This window comes from Chiroxiphia lanceolata, chromosome 4 (assembly GCF_009829145.1).
Source record: "Chiroxiphia lanceolata isolate bChiLan1 chromosome 4, bChiLan1.pri, whole genome shotgun sequence".
In the NCBI taxonomy this organism is placed as follows: Eukaryota; Metazoa; Chordata; class Aves; order Passeriformes; family Pipridae; genus Chiroxiphia; species Chiroxiphia lanceolata.
In genome coordinates, this window is record NC_045640.1 from 6,359,481 (window position 1) to 6,380,689 (window position 21,209).

The 21,209-nt window shown below is 43.7% G+C and overlaps 1 protein-coding gene across 2 annotated transcripts; it reads left to right on the top strand.

Moving 5' to 3' along the window:
- Window positions 1-4,300: 4,300 nt before the first annotated feature.
- RNF103 (ring finger protein 103) lies at window positions 4,301-20,564 on the top strand. 2 transcript variants are annotated; one of them, XM_032686331.1, is made up of 4 exons: window positions 4,301-4,685; window positions 6,784-6,923; window positions 16,607-16,722; window positions 18,419-20,564. In XM_032686331.1, exons 1-4 carry the CDS (start codon window positions 4,325-4,327, stop codon window positions 19,995-19,997), a joined length of 2,196 nt encoding a protein of 731 aa, XP_032542222.1. In that variant the 5' UTR covers window positions 4,301-4,324; the 3' UTR covers window positions 19,998-20,564. The 2 variants fall into 2 exon arrangements, with proteins under 2 accessions (XP_032542222.1, XP_032542223.1); XM_032686332.1 differs by lacking the exons at window positions 16,607-16,722; window positions 18,419-20,564 and adding exons at window positions 10,309-10,364; window positions 10,790-10,892 and having other exon boundaries at window positions 4,377-4,685.
- The last annotated feature ends 645 nt before the right edge of the window (window positions 20,565-21,209 follow it).

A 21,209-nucleotide genomic window follows, 5' to 3' on the forward strand; every position in this document is an offset into this window, starting at 1 on the left:
TAGGAAGAAATTCTTCCCTGTGAGGGTGGTGAGGCCCTGGCACGGGCTGCCCAGAGAAGCTGTGGCTGCCCCATCCCTGGAAATGTTGGTTAAAAGGCCAGGTTGGATGGAGCTTTGAGCAACCTGGGATAGTGGAAGGTGCCCCTGCCCATGGCAGGGGGTTGGAACTGGATGGTTTTTAATCACAAATTATGTTTAAACACATCACGTGTCTTCTGGTTTCATAGGTCAGCACAGTGGTTTAGTTTGTGAAGTTCTGTGGGCTCCTTGTTCATCTCAGCACACTCAAGCAAGGTCTCCTTGTTTATTTATTTGTTAACATTAAACAGAGCTTTATCTTCTGCAGGGGGCAACAAATCGTTTTTCCCTGTTACAAAAATAGAAAATTTCAACTGCCTAGGGAAAAAAAAAAGTGTCTTTATTTGAAGCTTTAAGTAGTCTATTCTGCTCCTGAAAGTTGGTTCGTCCTTGAATGGTGTCCGTTTCTGTGCAGTTAATCACTCCGTGTTTATGGGCAAATCAGATTGCCACAAGGGGTGACCACGAGGTGCAGCTGCGACTGTAAAAAGCCCCTGAGCACCTGCTCGGGTGTCGCAGCTGACCCTGAGCAGGGGGTTGGGCTTCAGAACCTCCCCGAATTCCTGCGTGAAGCAAGGAAGCACCGCCAGGTCACCGGGATCGCCTCACCCGAATGGCAGGGGTGGGACTGGGTGGGTGGGCGTTAAGGTCCCGCCCAACCTTGATAAAGTCCCGCCCAACCCAAACCGCTCCATGATTGAACATCCAGCGCCTTGGCTGAGGTGTCGGTGCTGGTCACTGTGTCACAGTGTCACCCTCTGTGTTAAATCTGCTTCCCTTTGGCCACTTGTACATAGTAGGAAACATCTGATTTAAAATTCCTCTGCCTACAACACAGTAGTGTCTGGGCTGCTGCTGTCTTGCTTGGAGACTTTCACATAGGCTTGTTGGTTTATTTAATACCAGGCAATGACAGGGAGTCCCAGTTTCATATCACACATAAAAACGTGTTGGGATGCGCCCATGTTGAATAAGAGGCACCTCAAGAGATTCTGTGTCAGTGAGCTCCTAAAAATTCATAGAATCAGGGTATCCTGAGTTGGAGGGGTCCCACCAGGATCATCGAGGTCCAAACCTTATCATTGAAGTAAATTGTATTTACAGAGTTGGCTCTTAGGAAAACTGGGTTTCAGGTCGTTTAAATGTTAGTTTGCTGAACTACATCTTGATAAACTCAAAAAAAATTAAGACAAAAGGTATAATATTTTAATGTGGTAAAGGATTAAATTAATATTTTAAATCCTTGGTTTTACTGACTTCAAAATGTTCCCTATGGAATCTGGAAAGTAGATTATTGTCTGTATTCCCAGGCTGCACAGTCAGCAACTGCTCTTAGGAGAGGGTGGGGGAGGAGAGGGAATCCTTGCCATTTATCAAGGGGCAGCAGATAAAAAGACTACAGGTTTGGCTGTCTGACAAGGGAAGGTGGCTGTCCCAGTTCTCAGGATTTGGGCTCGTTTGCTTGTAATGATAGTAAAAATGCTTTTGCTGCCAAAACTATTTAAAACCAGATCCTTGTTTTGGGTTTTTGTTTAAAGGTGGAATTCATGTTCCACATTTGTAACATTTGCTCTGTGATCATAGAACTGACTGACTGATGACTGTTTAATGCTTTTAATTAGTAGTGTTAACCCTGGGGTCTTTAAAAATGTCACTGTGTGTCATCTTTGTGTTCAGCCCAAATGAATTTTAAGTCACTGTTAAAATAATTTAGATTTTCCAGATAATTAAAACTCCCTGAAAGATTGTTTGCAGGTGACATGTCAAAGACGTTCTGAGTTGCAACTGGAAACCAAATGACAGGTATATCTAGAAAACAGCACATTTTCTGGTAGGGTCAGCTTAGAGCATCAGGGATGGAAAGGTGAGGAGGGAAAAGAGCACCAGACCACCTGGGAGAGGCACCGGATCCGTTTGGCTTTGCTCTGCCACACCTTTGGTGAACTCATCTACAATTCTTGCTTCTCCTTTGCAGCTCTGCTCTGGCCCATCCTGTCACCCGGGTGCTTCTCTGTTGGCATCTGCTTTGTTTTGGGTGGTTCTGGGGAGTTTTGAGTAGTGGCCTGAAACATCATTTTTACTTTCCTGAAACGACTCCAGGGTTTTGAGTTCTGGCAGATGATTGGCTTGGTGTCTGCAGGGGCCTCGTCAGCAGTTACCACTGGGGAATGTTGCTGATGGATTCAGCTCAGCCCGTGAGCGCTGGGAAGTGACACACCGGTGACAGCCTCCCCAGCAGGCAGTGCTGCAAATAGATCAGCTGTAATTGTTGTGAGATACCTTCTTCCTGCCGGGGGAAGAGAGAGCATCCCCGAAGGAGTTACAGGGGAGAGAAACACAGGGATCGGGTGGAGACGGGTCTGTGGGGCTCTTGAGAAACAAACCAACAAACAGTGTTTTCTAACTAAAATATACAAGGTTCCTTTTCAAATATGCAACTCCCACCCATCATTCACACCGGCGGGAGCCACTTCACACTGAGCAGCTCACTTGAAACAAAAAGTAGAGAAATCAGGCAACTTCTTGAAGGTGTGAGCAAAGCAATGGGCCTTCACAAAGCTTTTGAAAAAGAACCGTGTTTCTGGAGCAGCTCAGGGCTCAGAGCCTGCCTAGGTGTGTGGTTTTATGACTGTGCCCCGGCTCCACCAGCTGCAGGGACAAAGCCACTCCCTTGTATTTTGCCACAAGGGAAGGATTCATCTTATTGATGCTTTGCCACCTGCTCATCAGGGAATGGGCCCTGGATTTTGCAGGGAGAGCTTCTCAAGCTGCAGTGGCTGTGGAGGAGAGAGCAGCACCTCACCTGGACTCGCCTCCAGTACCTTCCCTCCCAGCTGGACCTGCCACTTGAGGCTTGCTGCAACCCCAGCACAGCTGCTGAAATCCCTTTGCATTTGCTCGAGCAGCACCAGCAGGGACAGGGTTTGCAGCCCACTTTTATCTTTTCCACATAAAAATGGTGAACAATAAAGTTGTATGTGACTCCCGGTGTGAGGCACAGCATTTTACCAGCCCATAAGGGCTGTTTGTGAGGAACTATGTCTGCAATCCTTCCACTCTTCCCCTTTCAGGAGCCAAAATGAGCCCATTCCTGAAGAACATACAGTCGTGATTTTTCTTCTTGAAGACGCTGTGGTGGCTCCCTGACAAAACAGGCTAAACCTTGGTTGTTTTTTTTTTTTTTTCCCTTTTTAAATCATATCAGCACGCTGAGAACCCTGTAAATGTGTTTTAAAGGCTCTGAGGGGCAGAGCGGTTTAAATGCTTTTTCCAGATCAATATTAGTGTGCCTTTCTGAAAATTGATAGTACAGAATTACAGCGCGTACACTCTGGAGGGTTTGTCAGTATTTTTAAAATTAAGCTGTGCTATTTCTGTGCTCATCTCTATGAGCTGCCAATTTTCATGCAAATTATGGATTCTTAAAATAACTAAACATACAAAAGCAATGTTGAGTTTCCTTCAGAGGAGAGCCTTCATGTCAACGCAGCAGCTTGATTTTAGTATGCTTTTTGTAGCAGGCTAAATTGTATCTTTGCAGCCCAACGCTCCATGTACAGCCTGGGACGGTTCTTTCTGGATCCACTTAAACGGGGATCCAGACTGTGCCCAAAACGCTTCCCATGTGAGCACAGACCCAACTTAGAGCCGTGTCAGAAGTCGCAGTGGTGCTCGCAGGTTGCATCTGGCTTTGGCACAAGTTCCCAGCGCCAATGCAAAGCTGCGGAGTCCGAGTTCCGACCCGTGCAGATGGAGCTCGCCGTGGAATTTGGTTTCTCGCCAGCCAAGGGCTGGGAGCAGGGCTGGGAGCAAGGCTAGCCTGCGGGAATGAGGAGTGGAGGGATCATCCCTACACCCAGCAGCCCGAATCCAAATAAACTGTGTCCACTAAGCTGTCCTAAAACTGCCCGAACAAATCGTCCCCGGTTCTGGCTCCGTAAATATTTTTCTTCCCGTGAGCCGCGTGGGTCGGGGTCGGATCCTGCCCCCTCCCTCCCCGATATCCGAGGTATTTCTATATTATTTTCCTCGCAGGAGGCGCAGCCGCAGGGTCCAAAGTTGCCGCGGGGGGCAGGGACGCTGCCGCCCCCCGAGCGCGGCGATGCGGGGTCGGGCCGCGGTGCTGAATCACGGCGGGGGGGAAGAAGGGAAAGGGGAAAAGGGAAGAAGAGGAAGAAGGGGAAGGGGGAAAAAGGGGAAGGGGAAGAAGGGGAAGGGGGCGGTGCCGGCCGCTCACGTCATTGTTATGTCTCCGCGGCTCCGCCGGGGCGGGGACAGCGACAGCGGCGGGCTGGAGGCGGGGGGGCCGCGGCCCCGCTCCCCTGACAGCCCCCGCTCCCCTCCCTCCCTGCCCGGCCTCCGGCTCGGCGCTCCCGGGAAGATGTGGGTGAAGCTGTGCTGTTTGTTGCTCTACTTCCTGGCGCTCTTCGTGCTCGCCCGGGTGTTCGAGGCCGTGGCGTGGTACGAGAGCGGCTTCCTCGCCACGCAGCTGGTGGACCCGGTGGCGCTGAGCTTCAGGAAGCTGCGGACCATCCTGGAGTGCCGCGGGCTGGGGCACTCGGGGCTGCCCGAGAAGAAGGATGTGCGGGAGCTGGTGGAGAAGTCAGGTACGCGGGGCTCCCCCGTGACCCGGAGGGACGGACGGAGGTCGGTCCCCGGCCACCCCCGCGGGGCTCGGGGCGCCCTTGGGATGGAGACCCGGACGCTGCTTCCCTTCGCAGGGCGGGTGTGGGGAGCGGGCTGGACCCCCCAGCTCGGGGATTAGTGGAGGGAGGCCGGGGAGCTCGGGGGGGGACGGTCAGACCCCGTTGGCGTTGTGAGCCCGGGCGGGCTGAGCGGAGGGAAAGGCCTGCGCTGGACGGGGCACCAGCAGTGGCCCTTCCCTTCCCTTCCCTTCCCTTCCCTTCGGGTTCCGCTGCGGGCGGTCGGGTCACCGGGGGTGGCACAGATGGGAGCGAATGTCGCCTGCCGTGAAAAACGGAGGAAAGAACCCAAATAGCTGCAGTAGATCACTGTTTACAGCTGGGGCCGGGTCCCTTCCCTGTATTCCTGCCCGATTCCTGGGGTTATTACAGGTACGGCTGTCAAGATGGGCCCCGAGGAAAGCGGTGGTTTCATAGATGAGGAGCAGAAGGGTTGGCTACCCAGGGATGAGGTGTTTTTATACAGGGGGAGCAGAACTAGATCTTACATATAAAAAATAGCCTGGGAAAAGAAAAGCAGGGAGGCGTTTCGGGAAGTAGGGAAAACCAGGTGAAGGAGGTGGACTTCTCGGGGGGGGGGGGTGGTGATGAACAGCAGAGGGTGAAAAGCAGTGGAGATGCAAGGAATGGCAGAAGTGTCCTGAAAGTAAGAGTGCTGCCTGGAGCAGGGGGAAGCTGGCCCCGAGGACTGGGAGATGGGGCTGATGTAATAGCTGTAGTGCCAGCCAAGCAGGAAAATGTGAGTAGCTGCTTTTAAATCAATGATCGAAGGGCTGCTGATCCAGAAGAGAGAGAAATCCCAGCAATCAGGATAGGCAATGAGGATCTCTTAATGACTGGACAGAAAGGGAGAAGGATTTGGACGGATACAGTGAGTCCCATTTAACTTCAAAAATGCTAGTTTAAATAATTGATAATAATACTGGGCATTTAAGTCCAATTTGCTGTTATTGTTCATTGTTTATTTATGTTTTTATGTTGTTTACTGGCTTTGCTGCTACAACAGTAAAAAGCAAAAGTAAAAAAAAGCGGTAGGTGTTTCCAATCCCTTTCACTCCTTGGCTGTCAGGTACTTTCATGATGTCATGATGTTTGGGTTGCATATGCTGCAGGGAGGTGTTTAACTCCAAACAAACTGTATTAACCAACTTCTTCAAATGTCATGGAGACACTTCTCATACCAGTAGGCTTTGCAGCATTTTTCCGTGGGTTTTTTTTTTTTTCTTTCCTCTTTTGGAAGCCCCTCAAGGGTTTCAGCTGTTACACTTATTTTTATATTTTGAAAGAAACAGCATTTTTGGACAAGACTTCGTTTCTTAAAGCTTAATAGATTAGTTACTAGAATGCTGGTTGTCATTAACAGCGTTTGTAATGATTGTGAAACGAGACATGAGAAGGAAATGAGATTATGAAGGAAACATTATCGGATAATTTTACTGTGAGCTCTTTAGGTCGCTGCAATTGGAGTTCATGGGAACTTTTTCCAACTGTGCAAACAGAAGCCAACAGCTAAATTATTCTGCCTGAGATTCTTAATTGCAATAGGATGAGCAACACTGAGTTTTGGTACAAAATTATTGATTAAAATTTTGGAAGTCTGAACTATCAGTGTAGCTTGCTTCAAAACTGCTATCCAGTGAAACATAAGCGAAGATGCATCAACCTGAATTGCTCTCAGCCACTGAACGTTGTTATTTGCAGAGAACGAGGCTTAGAAAATGTTCTTTTATTCCTTTGTGTGCTCAGTTGCATGTGTGGTACCTCTGTGTAATCAGAAGCACAGCATTCATGTCTTCTGCAGTCTGACAGATGAAGTCAGAGTGTTCATAGTCATATCACTAGAGATGGAATTATAATAACTTTAAAGTTTAGCTACCTTTGTACTGAAAAGGCTCTCTGAGCAACCGTGCAAATACAGTTAGTTAAACTGTTACTAGAATTTATGAAATGATCTTTCTCGAGTGCCATTTTAACCGGATTTCTCCAATTGTCTCTTTTTCAGGAGACCTCATGGAAGGAGAGCTTTATTCAGCTCTCAAGGAGGAAGAGGCCTCTGAATCGGTTTCCAGTACAAACTTTAGTGGTGAAATGCACTTCTATGAGCTTGTGGAAGACACAAAAGATGGGATCTGGCTCGTACAGGTATAGAAATTCGATCGTTTCTTTTTATATATTTATCACACTCCAAATGTGTTTCAAAGGAGGAGTTTATGAGGGTAGTTAACTAGCTGTAAAATTGTATAACAGAGAGATCTGGTGACAAAGATAAATTATATCCGGGAGATAAGGAACAGAGGAATAAATCTGTTTAAAAAAAACGCAGGAGAGGCTGGAAGTGCCAGAATTCCTATACAATCAGGAAGAAAAATAAAACCTGTTATTCTGTGGATTGCTTTTTGAAAAGCAGGCACTTCAGAACCAGAAAACAAGCAAAGCAGCACACACTTAAGTACACAGAGTATGCAAGTCCTTGGCCCTGGTATTCTGAGAGCCTGTGTGATGTGAAGTAGGTGCATTAGCACAGATGCTCCCAGCTGGCACAGGAGAGGTGCTTCTGGTGCTGCTCTTCCTTTTGGCTGCCTTACACGCTCAGACCCAACCAGTTTAAGTTTCTGTTTATCTGAGGGGCTTAGAGCACTTGTAAAATCTCTGTTGGCTTTTCACAAAGGCAAGAGCTCAGTGTGCTACTTCCCAGGCTTAGCAGGCTGCTTCTACAACACACTCTAGGGGCTTAAAGTTAACCTTCTCCTAAACCTGGTGGGCCCACCAGTTATGGAGTGTGCTCCCCCAGGGCTGCATGAGAATAAGAGATCAATTAGTAAAAGAAAGAAAGACTTTTGCAGATAGGATTCTGAAACAATTCATCATCACTCCTGAGAACATAAGTAAACCAGACCAAAATGTAGAATTATTTTCTGTGTCTACTTTTCTGTTAGTAAGAGGTTTGTTTTTTTTAAGGCATAGGTTTCCTGCTAACAGTCACATCAGGCAATCAGAATTCCCCACCAGGCAATTAATTGTTCAGTTGATAGCTCCCACCTGGTTTTTCTGGTCTCGCTTCATGTTTTCTACGTAACAGGAAGTCATTAAATCTTGATAATCCATTTATTAGACCTGCACTGTCACCACATCAGATCTCACTCCAAAATAGACAGTGAGAGGACAGACTAGAAATGGCAGTTGTGTTTTGGAAAAGATGTATTTGCAGTTTATTGAATCCAAGCCTGAGGTTTAAATCATGCAGAAGGGCGTTCTTGAAGCAGAGGGAGAGTGCTGAAAGGAAGTTTACATGTCTCCAAACTAGTTGATAAGTACAAGCATGAATATGCTATGAAAAATCTTCCCTTCTCCCCATGGACCTCAAAAGGGTGAAATATGGTAGTTCTCTGTTGTCTGTTGCTTGCAGAATTTTACTTGTAATATATTTTCCACTGGCTTCCTAATAGCAGATCAGATAGGCTGTGCTTTGATATCTCTAGTGTGATGAATGTTGTCATCATTCTGGGAATATTTGCACAGCTATTCAGTTGGTCACAATAGCTGCGGAAAAAAAAATTAGTGGAATTTACTGAATAATTTACTGAACACTATTTGTCTGTTTCTCTACAATAAAAACCACAAGACATGTCAAATTCCTATTTTTCATTCTTGCTTTTCGAGTTTTCGTCACTTCTGAGTTTTCATTTGCTCCATTCCCCACCGTAACTCCTGTCTGGATAACTCCCATGCTGGGTTTCTTCACGTCTTTCCACAGGTTTTTCCTTGCTTTTCCTTAAGCCTTATCCCTGCAGAGCCAGTTTTTACCATCTCTTCCCTGTTCTAACCCTTGCCCATCCTCCTTTACCATTAGGCATCCTGTGGAAACTTCACAGCTAATTAACCAGCTGGATGATTTAGGCAGGGAACAGTGGAGAGTGAGGATGTCTTGTGGATGGGCTTGGCGAGCACAGACAAGGTCAGAGATTCCCCTGCTTTGTTGCTACTGGCTGGGAAGCAGAAGGGATCTCCAGATCCTTTTCAGGATCTGTGTCCCATGGGGGCTGCTGGAAAGGAGCAGAGGGAGAGGAGCAGTTCTGGCTCAGCTGGCACAGTGGCTGTTGGTTGAGTTGGTTTTGAACACTTCATAACTCTGTATGGGAGGACTGGGACTCTGAAGATGATTTTTATTTTGTAAATGAAATGTCTGGTGTGGCACAGGCTGGCAGTGTGATAGCCGTCACTGTCTGCAGAGAATCAAAGGGAAAAGAGGAAAGAATTTCTACTTCTTGATGTGTTTGACACAAATTGAGATGTGAATTTGTCATCTAGAGTCAGAGAGATGAATTCCTTGAAGAAAGTCGAAGTCAGTACACAAGGAATCAGTGTTTGTGGGTTTGTTTCTTTATTTTCTGGAAATCCACATGCAAAGCATCCCCGTTCAGTGGTAATTTGTTTACCAGTGTAGCTGTTCACAGCTCCTGTGTGGCGCTTCCGTAGAGCCACAGACAGCAGCATGTTCTTTCTCCTATTAGCTCATGATCTCATCACCTTTCCCTTTATGCCATTCTTCTTGCTTGCCAGCTGCTGTTGTGCACTGCTCTGGCTGGCAGGGAGGGTGAGTGGTAGTTTGTGGAGCTGCTTCTCTTGTTGGTAGAGGAGTAACATGGAGTGTTCTTACTTTTCCAGACTCTGGTATGGCTCGTGCTCTCTCGTTAGTCTCTAGAAACTTGTCACATCCAACATTATCATAGCCATTGTGACTTTTTAAAAACCTACAGTAAGTGATCTGCAAATATAAATCCTCTTTGAATGAAGTTAAAATCTAAGTTAATGTATATTTTTATTTTAAAAGTCCCTACTGTAACGTAGTGGTAGAGAGAAGTAAAGGGAACTTTCTTCCTGGCATTGAATTACGGGAACAAACATTTTGATTGTGTCTAGTAGAAGCAAAAAGACCATTATTATGGATATAAAATGCTGCAGGCTATTCTGCATCTCAGCTCCTAGTTCAAGTGGTGTAGTCACAGTGCAAGGGATGTGCCTACAGCACTTTGGTAGTGGTGGTCTGTTCGTTCTTTCTTTTGCTTGCAATTGTTATATTTGCCTTTTGGATTTTGCCAGGTGATCAACTGTTCTTGCTAAAAGGAAATGAAGTAGAAACACTCTATTCATTTAAAAATACATCATTCAGTATTTCTGTCTTTTCCAATAGCCCTTCAGGATCATTTACCACAGGATACCTGATTTTTAGCTTTCAGTTTCCTTCTTGAGAGGCTTCACATCCAGCCAAGGGTGCAGAATACCATCAGCTGGAATGTAATAGTTCTCATGCTGCCTGTGAATCGGTGTTAATTCATTACAGAAGCTCATTTACTCTCAGCCTCTGACTTAACTGACAGCTTAACTGAGCTGTTCAGATCAGGTGCATAGATCACCTCTCCTCCCTTGAGAAACTCCATGTAATTTTGAGGTGGTTAATTGTTGTGTGCTGTGATGGATGTCATCCTTTGCCTATTTTGATCTGATTTCTCAAAATCTCTTTTCTCAGAAAAGCAAGAGATATCCAGATATCTTCAGTCCATATGGGTGGATTCTGAACCAGTTGTGAGTTCTTAGGAAAAGAGCAACTATGCAGAAATTCAGTTCCATCAGCACAACGAAAGATAATAAACAGAGAGTGAGATGTCTCAGAGTTAATAAAAGTGCAGACAGTCATGTAGAAACTCATTGACATTCCCTGGAATAAGTGAGCTTTTTTCTAAGCTTTTAATAAGTAACTCTCCAGTCCATTTATAATTAATTGTATTCCGAATGAGAATTTTCCAAGAACTTTTACTTCTCTGTTATCTACGGGAGCACAGTTGGCAACATAGCTGTTGATTAGAAAGGGCTCTATGAAAAGCACATAAGAATTAATTCATTAATAGACTAGAGTTTTTGAATCTTTATGGAGCCCTAAAAATCTTCCAGTGTGTGCATGGACTCTGTACAGTGATATTGGGCTTTCTCTGCTCGTTTACCCTCCGCAGGCACGAGGAGTTCGTGGGTGTCTCCAACTGGAAACTGCTGAGCCAGACTGACAGTTCTCATGTACATACAACCTTACCTGTTCATTAAATCAGTTAGAAATCGGGTTTGACTTTGGCAAAGCCATAGTTTTTTTCCAGTTCAAATGTCTGTATTGCTTCGTGCAGAGAGTGATTTGCTGAGGCTGGGTGAGGACTCACTGCGTCTGGGAGAAACCCTCTGTCTGTGTGTGTGTGTGTGTGTGTGTGTGTGTGTGTGTGTGTGTGTGTGTGTGTATGCAGCAGGGAATAGTGTCTCTTACTTCATAGGTTTTGTCCTTCTTGAAAGTTTAAAGCCTGTCACAGTGCCCTAGTGCCCAGAGTTGAGGAGCACTTGGAGTTGTCGTCTTTGTGGCTAAGCTGTAAACCCACATTTTGGCTATTCGTGTGTATTCAAAATTGTATGCTCTTGGTATGAGCAGGTGTTCCTGACACCTGGTATCTCAGCTAGAATTGGTTAAAATAATGAGAGCTGGAATACCATGAAGAGCTTGTTCTACATTTGCCCATCTCTGACTCATTCTCATGCTTTGTGATATTTTAGAATTTTTAGTTGTGAGGGAGGTTCAAAACTTACTGAGACCAAATCTTGTTACTGTGACCTGTTTTGAGTTCTCTGCATACCTGCCTGAAAGAGATTGAACAAGATCTGATTTAAATGCAGAGAAAGCAGCAGAATGCTCAAGTGAGGTCACTATCATGTCATGCTGAAGTCCTTCAGGGGTACCTGAAGAGGAGTCTGTCTTTGCATTTTGCATTGTTACAGCAAACTCTTAACGTAAGCTCTGTTTCCTTGAGCCAATTTCAGTCATATTTTTACTTTTATTTTAAAAATGTATGTTTCATAAAATAATCTTTAAAAATGCTTAATGATAACTGCAAATTAAGGAGCAGCTGGATTGATGATGGTTCTGAAGTAGCTGTTGCAATACCGACGCACCTACACAATACACTTTGGTTTTAGATTAGGCAAGAGAGGCAGAGTGCCTTGCTGACTTTGTCCTATTTTTCCAAGTGTTTGTATTTTTCTGTGTCTGGGGTATTTGCTCTTCAAGTCTGTTTGCTTCTTTAAGGTCATAACTATGACTGCTTTAACATATAGATCAAAACGATTCTATTCATTACTTAATTAATGTCTTTTGGGATAATTCTGTGTAATTAAATGTCAGGAGAACTCTTCCAGTGCAAAAGCTCCCTATTCAAATGTCTATTGAAATCAGGATTTCAGCAATTGCAGTATTGTATGTCCATAGTCAAATTCTATTTGCATTTTGTTTTCTGTGGCACCTGGAAGCCATCTTCTTTGGGATTTGTGGAAGCTAAACAAGAAATCTCAATCAGAACATGTAGAAATAAAGGAGATTTCCAAACCCCCACCTTTCCATTTTTACTTTGCACATCTTAGTGGCATAACTTAGCCTGCAGAATTTCACAGTCATTGGTTGAGAATCTCCTGAGCTCTTGGGATATGGTGTGGTCCTCCCAAATTCACAGATGGAGTATGAAGAAACTCGTGTTTGAGACTTCAGAGGAAGTTTGTGGGTGGATGCTCAGTGAGAGCCTGTCCTTCTCTCCAGCATCTTCTTCTACTAAAGAAGTGAGTAATTCAAATACAGAGATGGGAGTTCAAACCCTGCAGTCAGAGCCAGTCCTCTGGCCTGTTTTAGGTGTAGTTTCGGGAGCAGATCTGTTCTGTTATGTCAAGTTGTTAAATGGCAGGGTTACTGTGATCCTGTTGGATTCTCTTAGCCCATTAAGATGATTAATGGATTAATTGAGTTACCCTCATTATCTTACCTGTCACTCTGACATGTGATACGTTACAGATTGTGAACATAGCTAATAATAAGAAAAGCTGGAAGGGTTTGTGTTTGTGTTCCTCCAGATGTGGTGTTTGTTTCCCAGCTGTGGTAGCCTGCTCCGGTGAGCTTGGGCTTTATTTCTGTAACATTAATAGTGTGTATGATTGAAAGGGACCTTGACAAGCTAATTCAGCTCTCTGCTAGACTGTGGAATATGTGCTGCCTCTCTTACATTGTAAGTTGTCCAAATACTCCTATGGACTGTTCTCTTCCTGGGAATGTGTGTCTGACTTCTGGCTTGGGTGTATTCATGGCTAATTTGTTCCTGTCAGGCATAAATTGACATTGCCCTTTAGTTTCACTGACTCCTGATGTCAGCCTCACTCCTCCCAGTATGTGCAGTCAGTCAACCAGTGTGTTTTGTTGGGTATAATATATCCTGGGCTTTGCTTATTTTGCAGCCAGTTAATATTGATGGCTCATGTTTTCTTGTGGAGCAACTGATAGCCCCAGGCTTTTCCTCCCATCGCTGTTCCTGAGTGATGAACTCCCCGAGTGTCCTGTTCATTACTGAACTCAATTTCATGTGTGACACTCTGCATTACAAGATTTGTGCAGCTCTTCCTGCATGATGTTATAATCCTCTTTCCTACATAGATGTGCCTTCCCAGTTTTATGTCGTGTACAAATGGCTTTGGGAGACTTCAGGCTCCCGCAGGAAGGGCATTAGTAGGAATATCTGCTGAACTGAGCTCTAAGGTAAATCTGTTAAGAAGCCTGTTAGCACCTTGCTGGCATTTTGATGTCTTCTTGCCATAGCCAATTTCTTGCTCACTTTAAAGCTTTTTTTTTTTTTTTTTACTCAATATAGAAGTTTATCTCTAGTTCTCATGTAAATTTTCCATGTGGCATAATTCATGATACTCTACCAAACTACAAACAGGGCACTACATTTTCTTACACTTGAAATGCGGTTCTTTTTTTTCCAGGAAAAGAGGGATGTTTAGCTCTCAGTCAGGAATGATACATCTTCAGTAATTGCATGCTGGAATGGGGTGGAAAATGCAACCATCTCTGCAACTTTAAAATTTGTTCTGTAGTTTTCCATCCTACTGAGATCAAACTGGTGGGATTTTTTTTTTTTAATTTGTTCTTAAATATAGCTACTAACTTGTTGTTCTGCTCTCAAAATGTGAATTAGGCTGACAGGGGGTTATAAGAAATCTTCACAGGTTCTCGTGTGATTTTGTGTGCTTGTGTTACAGTTCTGGAATGGAGGTTTCCTGCTTACTCTGGTGTAAATGTGTTATTTGAGTTTTGTTTCCATCTTCAGGTGATAGTCTCTTCCCATGAAGTTGCTAACTGGTCCATGGCCAGCCATCTCCTCTTCATTGAAAGCTGAGTCACAGCAATAATTTAACTTTAAAAAGAAAATTATCTTACATTTCTGTCCTGTCTTCATTGTATGGTGATCCTGCTGCTTTTCCCTCAGTTCTGTTCCTATTCATATGACTGAAGAACCTTTTGGTACAGCTTGTAATAGTCTTTGTACAGTCTAACTTGAATTGCTCATTTCTCCTTACTCTTTTTTTTTCTTGCATATCTTGCTTTGATAGCTCTTCCTTTTGACCTTTTCTTTAAATCCTTGTAGATTGTCAAACTACTTCTAACATCTCTTTGGAAGTGATTGCTAGGAAGAGGTACAGGACTTGACAACCCTTCTTTTTTTCCCCTTATTTGAAACATAAAATCCTCATAGCTTTAACAGCATGGACTTGAAGAACTTCCAGGCCTCTTCCACATTCAAATTCCCGGACTCCTCAGTCACAGGTTTTTAAGCTACATTTCTTTCTTATAAAAATTCGCACTTCTTAAATAAAATCTGTTGCAAGTGTTTGCAGGTTATTTTTAATTTAAACTGAATTGCGTTGTGATTGCTTAACCTGCAGTATTTTCTTGGACTCCTTCATCCACAGAGGTGGTGACTGCTTTCCAAAATTCCAAACCCTTGCCTCCATGTGGTGAATTCCCAGTGCTGTAAGTGGGTGTTGCTTGCGAGGAGCAGCTGCAGTGGATATGTTTATTTGGATTTTTTTTCCATAATGATATAAAAAAGCATGAGCACAAGGAATTTTACAGAGCTTCAGTGTGCAAAACCACAGTAGGGTTCCTCTGTGTAGTTACAAAATACAGACTGCTGGTTCTGTCATTGTCCTTCAGCATAAATAACTTTCTCCAGAAGGAAAGACTTTTTCTTAGGAAAGGAATTAAACTAGTGCTAAAAAATTCACCAGTACAAACAGCCAGATGACAGTAAAACATAGTGATGACTCTATTTGCAATAAATCTCCTTCTCTTGACACTTTAAGTGAATATTTTAGTGTCAGACAGAAGAAACAGTGAGCAGGATCTGTCTCCCTGTACATAACATTAAAATGCTCTCAGTAGTAGCTCTGAGGATATTCTGGCTTTAAGGTGTCTTTATGAATTTGTTCTCTTTTAATTGAAGTGTATGAAAGGAAGAAGTTTAAAATATACAAAGTAATTGCTTCAGTTACATTGGGTGATGTAAAGAAGCCTCAGTAATACAACAGATTTCCCAGTTGGTTGTCTTGGTGCTTGAAGGTTACATTTAGCTAATCAAAAAGGCTTTTCTATGTGATATGTGTGTTTTGAGAATAACTTGAAGGATTCCTACCTAGATGTTCACCTCTGGTTGGTTTTCTTTAAACATTCTGGGCTCAGTGGAATGGGAGTGTAATCTGTGACTTCAGTTTGTTTCCCTTTGTAGAGCGTTCTGCTTGGTGAATTATTTTAAGTTTCTGAGAGGATGTTACTTACCACAAAGCAGATAATATTTCTGAGTCTCAAAGGCCAGGCACACTTTCCAGGTCTGTACATAGAGAACTGTTAATCATGGTGACAGACGAACTTCCTGGGGGCAAGCTGACATTTGAGGTTATTAAGTCAGAAGACGACTGGGATAAGTTTAATGGCGGGTAAACAAATATCTAACAAATGGAACTTTCAAAATTTAATTTAAAAATATATTTTAAGTGGTTGCCATTAAGCCTGCAGAGGCATGTGAGGCGCTTCTAAAATAGATAACTCGACGGCTGATGGAATAGTGCGTGATCAGTCATGTCATTCAAAATTACCTGCCAACTGCAGGCACAGGCAGGGTTTTCTTTTTCTTGTGGGATTTTTTTTTCCCTTCCCTGTACAGTTATAGGGCGGAGGATGAGCGCTGCTTCTTTATCATCTGTGTCAGCAGAAGCTCGTGGCGAGGTAACCTGAAGTACGACTTTAATATACTGGGTTAGAACAAATTAAACCTTGGGGTATATCACGGCGAATTATCATCATGAAATGGCCAGATGGGGCATTGGAGTTGGTGGAACAGTCATATAAAGTTACAGAGTGAGTCACTGGCAAAGCTGGAAGGAGTCAAGATTTTTAGGCATTATCTGGGAGTTTAATCACTGTTTTCCACCACTCAGGAGTGGCTGTTGGCAGTTTAATCTGGTACCAGGTACATGCATTATCCAACTCATTTAGTTGCTCTGAGACAACATTTCTTTGGTATGTTGTAACTTTTGATGGAGAATTATAATAAAATTATGGTCTTTTTTATTGCAAAGAAGAGGAACTTGCTGCACCCTCTTTCTTTCTCACCTCCTATGAACTGGTTAATGATAGTTTTGTTATTTTCACAAGGTTTTTAGTAACTACCACTCCTTTTAGGTACTTAATATTTTGATGCACTTCTGTCTTTCTGCAGAAACTGCATTTCTGTCTTAGAGCTTCACTCTCCTAAGACATTTAGGGTGATTCCCAGTTGTACACATCTATTCTATGTCCTGAGAGAAGGGGAAAGCAGTATCAAGTGTGACTAGCTCTCTGTTTTAACTGAATTTGCTTTTTATTTCAGGAAGCAAACTGACTGTGATACTAAACTAATATTTCCTTTTGGCAACAGGTCATAGCAAACGACAGAAGCCCACTGGTGGGTAAAGTCCATTGGGAGAAAATGGTGAAGAAAGTATCAAGATTCGGAATACGTACCGGCACTTTTAACTGTTCCAGTGACCCCAGGTATATCCTTAAAGGATTATCTGAATCCCAAGAATATCTTAAGGCTCAGTTGTGCTCCCTTGTTGTTACAGCAAGGGCTCGCTGTGTTGTGAAAGTACCTGTGACAGAAGGTGGCTTTATTCATGTTTTTATCTCTACTAAAATCTGCTCAGAATTCTCCATTACATTATTTATCAGCCTCATAAACACAGCTCTGCAGCTTCCTAAAGCATCGTGTGGGAAATGCATTATTAGACCATGGAGAGCGTGACACAGCAATCGAAAAGAATGAACAGGAGAGTTTGGCCTTACAGTCCAGGCATTCAGGGACAGGAACTGTGCTTGCTCAGGACAAAGGCGAATATATCAGTTGTAGAGTTGTTGTATCACCATCTGGAAAGGGGAGACACAGGTTAGCGTGAACCTTGCAAACAGTGCCTGCTTTCCATAATTACTGACAAATCCTGTTCCCTGTCAAATGTATGTTTATATGTAAACTGGCACACACCCTTGGACAACATACAGTGTGCTGTGCAGGAGTCACTGTGTTTACATGTGATTTCGAACAAGGAAGAAGAGCAAAGCCAGAGAAGCTATTAATAAATCTCTGCTGCTGTAAAAATAGGCTTTTTTTAAACATTTTGCTGGAGGCATTTGCTTTACATGACAGGAGACTTTGTCTAGAATTCCAGTGGCATGTATGGATACGCACATCTTACACAGCTTAAGTCCTAGATGTTTACAGAAATCTCAAAGTTGATCATAAGAGGAAATTCTTAGGCTTTGTAGTGCTTATGCAAAATAATCTTGTCTAATCAAAATGCTGGTATTTGAACATCTTAAAAATTTGGCAGTGTTTCTCTTTGCACAGCTTGTAAGTAGTCTTAATGTTCTGATCAAATACTATGTTTTAAATGAATTAGATTTTTTTTAATACAAGAAGTGTTTTGCTGAGTAAACCCTCGTGAATAGTTTTAACCAGGTTGGAGCTGAAATTCAGCAGAACACTGCACACTGCAGTAGGCAGGATACCTTCATTAGCAGGGTAATATGTTACATCTCTTTCTGAAAATGTTACATTCAGATTCCTGAGGTGAGGAGTTGTAATTGTCTAAACACATGTTGACAGACCAAAACCAGAGAGGGTGTAGGTAAGATGGATGGTGAATGAGGCTGGTGGTTCCTATTTCCATGTGCAGGGTTCTCGGAACAGTCTGGGTGCCTGTTGGCTCTGTCACACTTTGATTGTTGAAACTTGCCAGGCATTTCCTAAAAGGAGGGCTACATAAATTGAGTGTAGTGATCCTGGTAGGAGAGAAGGGATTATCTGAGTAATCAGGTTCATCTCATAGTTATGGAGGTCTGGACCATGACTTGGGGTTCAGCCGTGAAGATCCTCTTCTTTTAGGTGTGGATTTGGGGTTCATCCATCTGCCTTCCAGACAGTGTGGATATTCTTTTAGGCCAAATAATCCAGCAGAATGTGTCTGCTTCCTGCTGTGCTGGTTTTGTGGCGAGCTCCCTCACCTCACCCTTTAGCCTGTGTGCATCCTGCCAAAATGCCCCAGTAGGAAGTGGACATGTGTCAGCTTCATTAAAGCAACTGCAAACAGACCAGGTGCTCAGCATGTCTCATTTTTGGGCTCAGAACACAGATTCAAGGACTCAGCTCCAGGCCTGTGAAACTCTGCGGTCTAACCTGCCGTTTTCTTTGTAGATACTGCAAGAGGAGGGGTTGGCTGAAATCCACCCTCATCATGTCGGTTCCACAAACCAGTACCTCCAAGGGAAAAGTCATGCTTAAGGAGTACAGCGGGCGCAGGATCGAAGTGGAGCACATTTTCAAGTGGATCACGGCCCACGCCGCTTCTCGGATCAAAACCATCTACAACTCCGAGCACTTGAAAGAAGAATGGAACAAAAGTGACCAGTACCGGGTGAAAATATACCTGTTTGCCAACCTGGACCAGCCCCCGGCGTTCTTCTCTGCGCTAAGTGTAAAGTTTACTGGGAGAGTAGAGTTTATTTTTGTGAACGTGGAAAACTGGGACAACAAAAGCTACATGGCAGAAATTGGTGTCTACAAGACGCCGTCGTACATACTTAGGACTCCTGAGGGGATTTACAGGTATGGAAATAACACTGGTGAATTTATATCACTACGTGCCATGGATTCCTTTTTGCGCTCGCTACAACCAGAAGTTAACGATTTATTTGTTTTAAGCTTAGTTTTGGTTAATCTGATGGCTTGGATGGACCTGTTTATTACCCAAGGAGCCACTATAAAGCGTTTTGTGGTTCTCATAAGCACTTTAGGGACGTATAATTCACTATTAATTATTTCCTGGCTACCAGTGTTAGGTTTTTTGCAACTACCCTACCTAGACAGCTTTTATGAGTACAGCTTAAAACTCTTCAGGTACTCTAACACAACTACTTTGGCTTCTTGGGTAAGAGCCGATTGGATGTTCTACTCCTCACATCCAGCCCTCTTCCTCAGCACATACCTTGGTCATGGTTTACTAATCGATTACTTTGAGAAGAAGAGAAGACGCAGTAACAACACCGATGAAGTAAATGCTAATAATCTGGAGTGGCTGTCGAGCCTGTGGGACTGGTACACCAGCTACTTGTTTCATCCTATTGCTTCTTTTCAACACTTCCCTTTCGACTCGGATTGGGATGAAGACCCGGATTTGTTCTTGGAGCGGTTGGCTTTCCCCGATCTCTGGCTTCACCCTCTGATACCAACCGATTACATAAAAAACTTACCCATGTGGAGGTTTAAATGCCTCGGCACCCATTCCGATGAGGAGATGCTGGAAACCTTTCCGGACAGCGAGAGTGACTCTGACAGTGAAAACAAAGAGGTCTTCAGCAGCGACAGGGAGGCCTCGGAGGACGATGAGCTGAGCACGTGTCACAGGTGCAGCGAAGCAGAGCATCGGTGCGGCGCTGGGCCCTGCCCGTGTGCCAACAAATATTGTCATCCTGAGCCATGCGGACGGAAAGCGAGGTCCTACGGCTCGTGCAGCTCCGCAGGCGACATGGAGCCAGACTGGTCGGCCTGGCCCCCCGAGATGTTACACTGTACAGAGTGTGTGGTGTGTCTAGAGAATTTCGCGAGCGGCTGCCTGCTCATGGGCCTGCCGTGCGGCCACGTGTTCCACCAGAATTGCATCGTGATGTGGCTGGCGGGGGGGCGGCACTGCTGCCCCGTCTGCAGGTGGGCTTCCTACAAGAAAAAGCAGCCATACACACACCCTCAGCCTTTGTCGAGCGACCCCCCATCTTAGCTGTGTGTCCTGCGTAAGCTTTCGGGGTATTACTGCTTGCCTTTTAAATGTTAGTCACTTAAGAGATTACGTGGTTTGAAGTTTTTAGTTTAAATGTTAGTGCAGTGAACTAAAATATACATGATGCTAACGTTAACGACAGAATCATTTGGTTGCCTTGTATGTTGAACTGAATGCAAACTTGCCGTACAATAACTTGTTCTTTTCAACATCTGGAAACTTGATGCTGTTTTTTTGTAAGCACAAAAAAAATCAAGCCTACAACAGAAGTGTGTTCCAGCAAACGTTTACAAGTTTAGGATGTAGGTGAAATCAAAATTCTAATCGGAGACAATTGCTTAATTTAAGTGTTTCTTATTTTAGAGTCTGTTCAGCACATCTTTGTTGAATAATGTATGTTGTAAGACAGTACCATTTAAAAAAGAAATCAGTGAAATAAATTATTTTAAAAGGAGATTTGTAATGTTAATTGTTTTGATAAATATTTTGTGTGTATGGTTACGGATGTCTTGCTGGCCTGATTTATCTGTGAAGATAATAAAAATATAACACAACTTTTGTGACTAATAAATCATCTCCTAGTGATACAGGAATTCATTGCTCCAGGGTTATCCACTGGCCAAGCAGAAGGCAGTGGTGTTTCATTGGGAACTACTTCCTTCATGAGTCTGCTGCATTGAGGTGCTTCTCTGCTTGACCAGTGGTTTTCCAGTTGATTACAAACTGCTTTTCCACATGGAAACCTCTTCTACCAGCTGTCTCTGCAGCAGCCTCGTTTGCAGATATGTAGGAGGCCTTTAGGGCAGCTCCTCTACAGCCTCAAAGTAGACTGTCGTGGGGGAGCAGAATATTGGCATACAGTGAGAAAAGTGGCTTGTAAAGGTAAAAATTTCCAGGTTCCTACTGTGCTGGCATTTTGAAGTGATTTATGATTTCTTTGATAGTTCTTCGATGCCATAAAAAATTGACTCTGTTATTTTCTTTATACTTCAGCATGAAACTGTGGGTTTGATTGTACCTTTCAGAAATCATCTGGCTGAAAATAACAGAGGAAGTGTTGGTTGGAAAGAAAAATGTGTGGAAGGGAAGAGCAGATGATGATGTAAGCAGAGGAAAAGGCCAAACTGGAAAGGTGTTTTCAGTTGTTTCATTGTTTATTTCTTTCCTAGATCTTGCCCATGTGGTATGAAAGGAGGATAATGAAATAAAGAT

Bases quoted from the DNA above. Each gene is read 5' to 3' on its own strand.
- RNF103 (XM_032686331.1), top strand. From the start codon at position 4,325: ATGTCTCCGCGGCTCCGCCGGGGCGGGGACAGCGACAGCGGCGGGCTG. The intron at 4,686-6,783 runs GTACGCGGGGCT...TCTCTTTTTCAG, and splicing joins GGAGCTGGTGGAGAAGTCAG to GAGACCTCATGGAAGGAGAG. The intron at 6,924-16,606 runs GTATAGAAATTC...TTTTGGCAACAG, and splicing joins ATGGGATCTGGCTCGTACAG to GTCATAGCAAACGACAGAAG.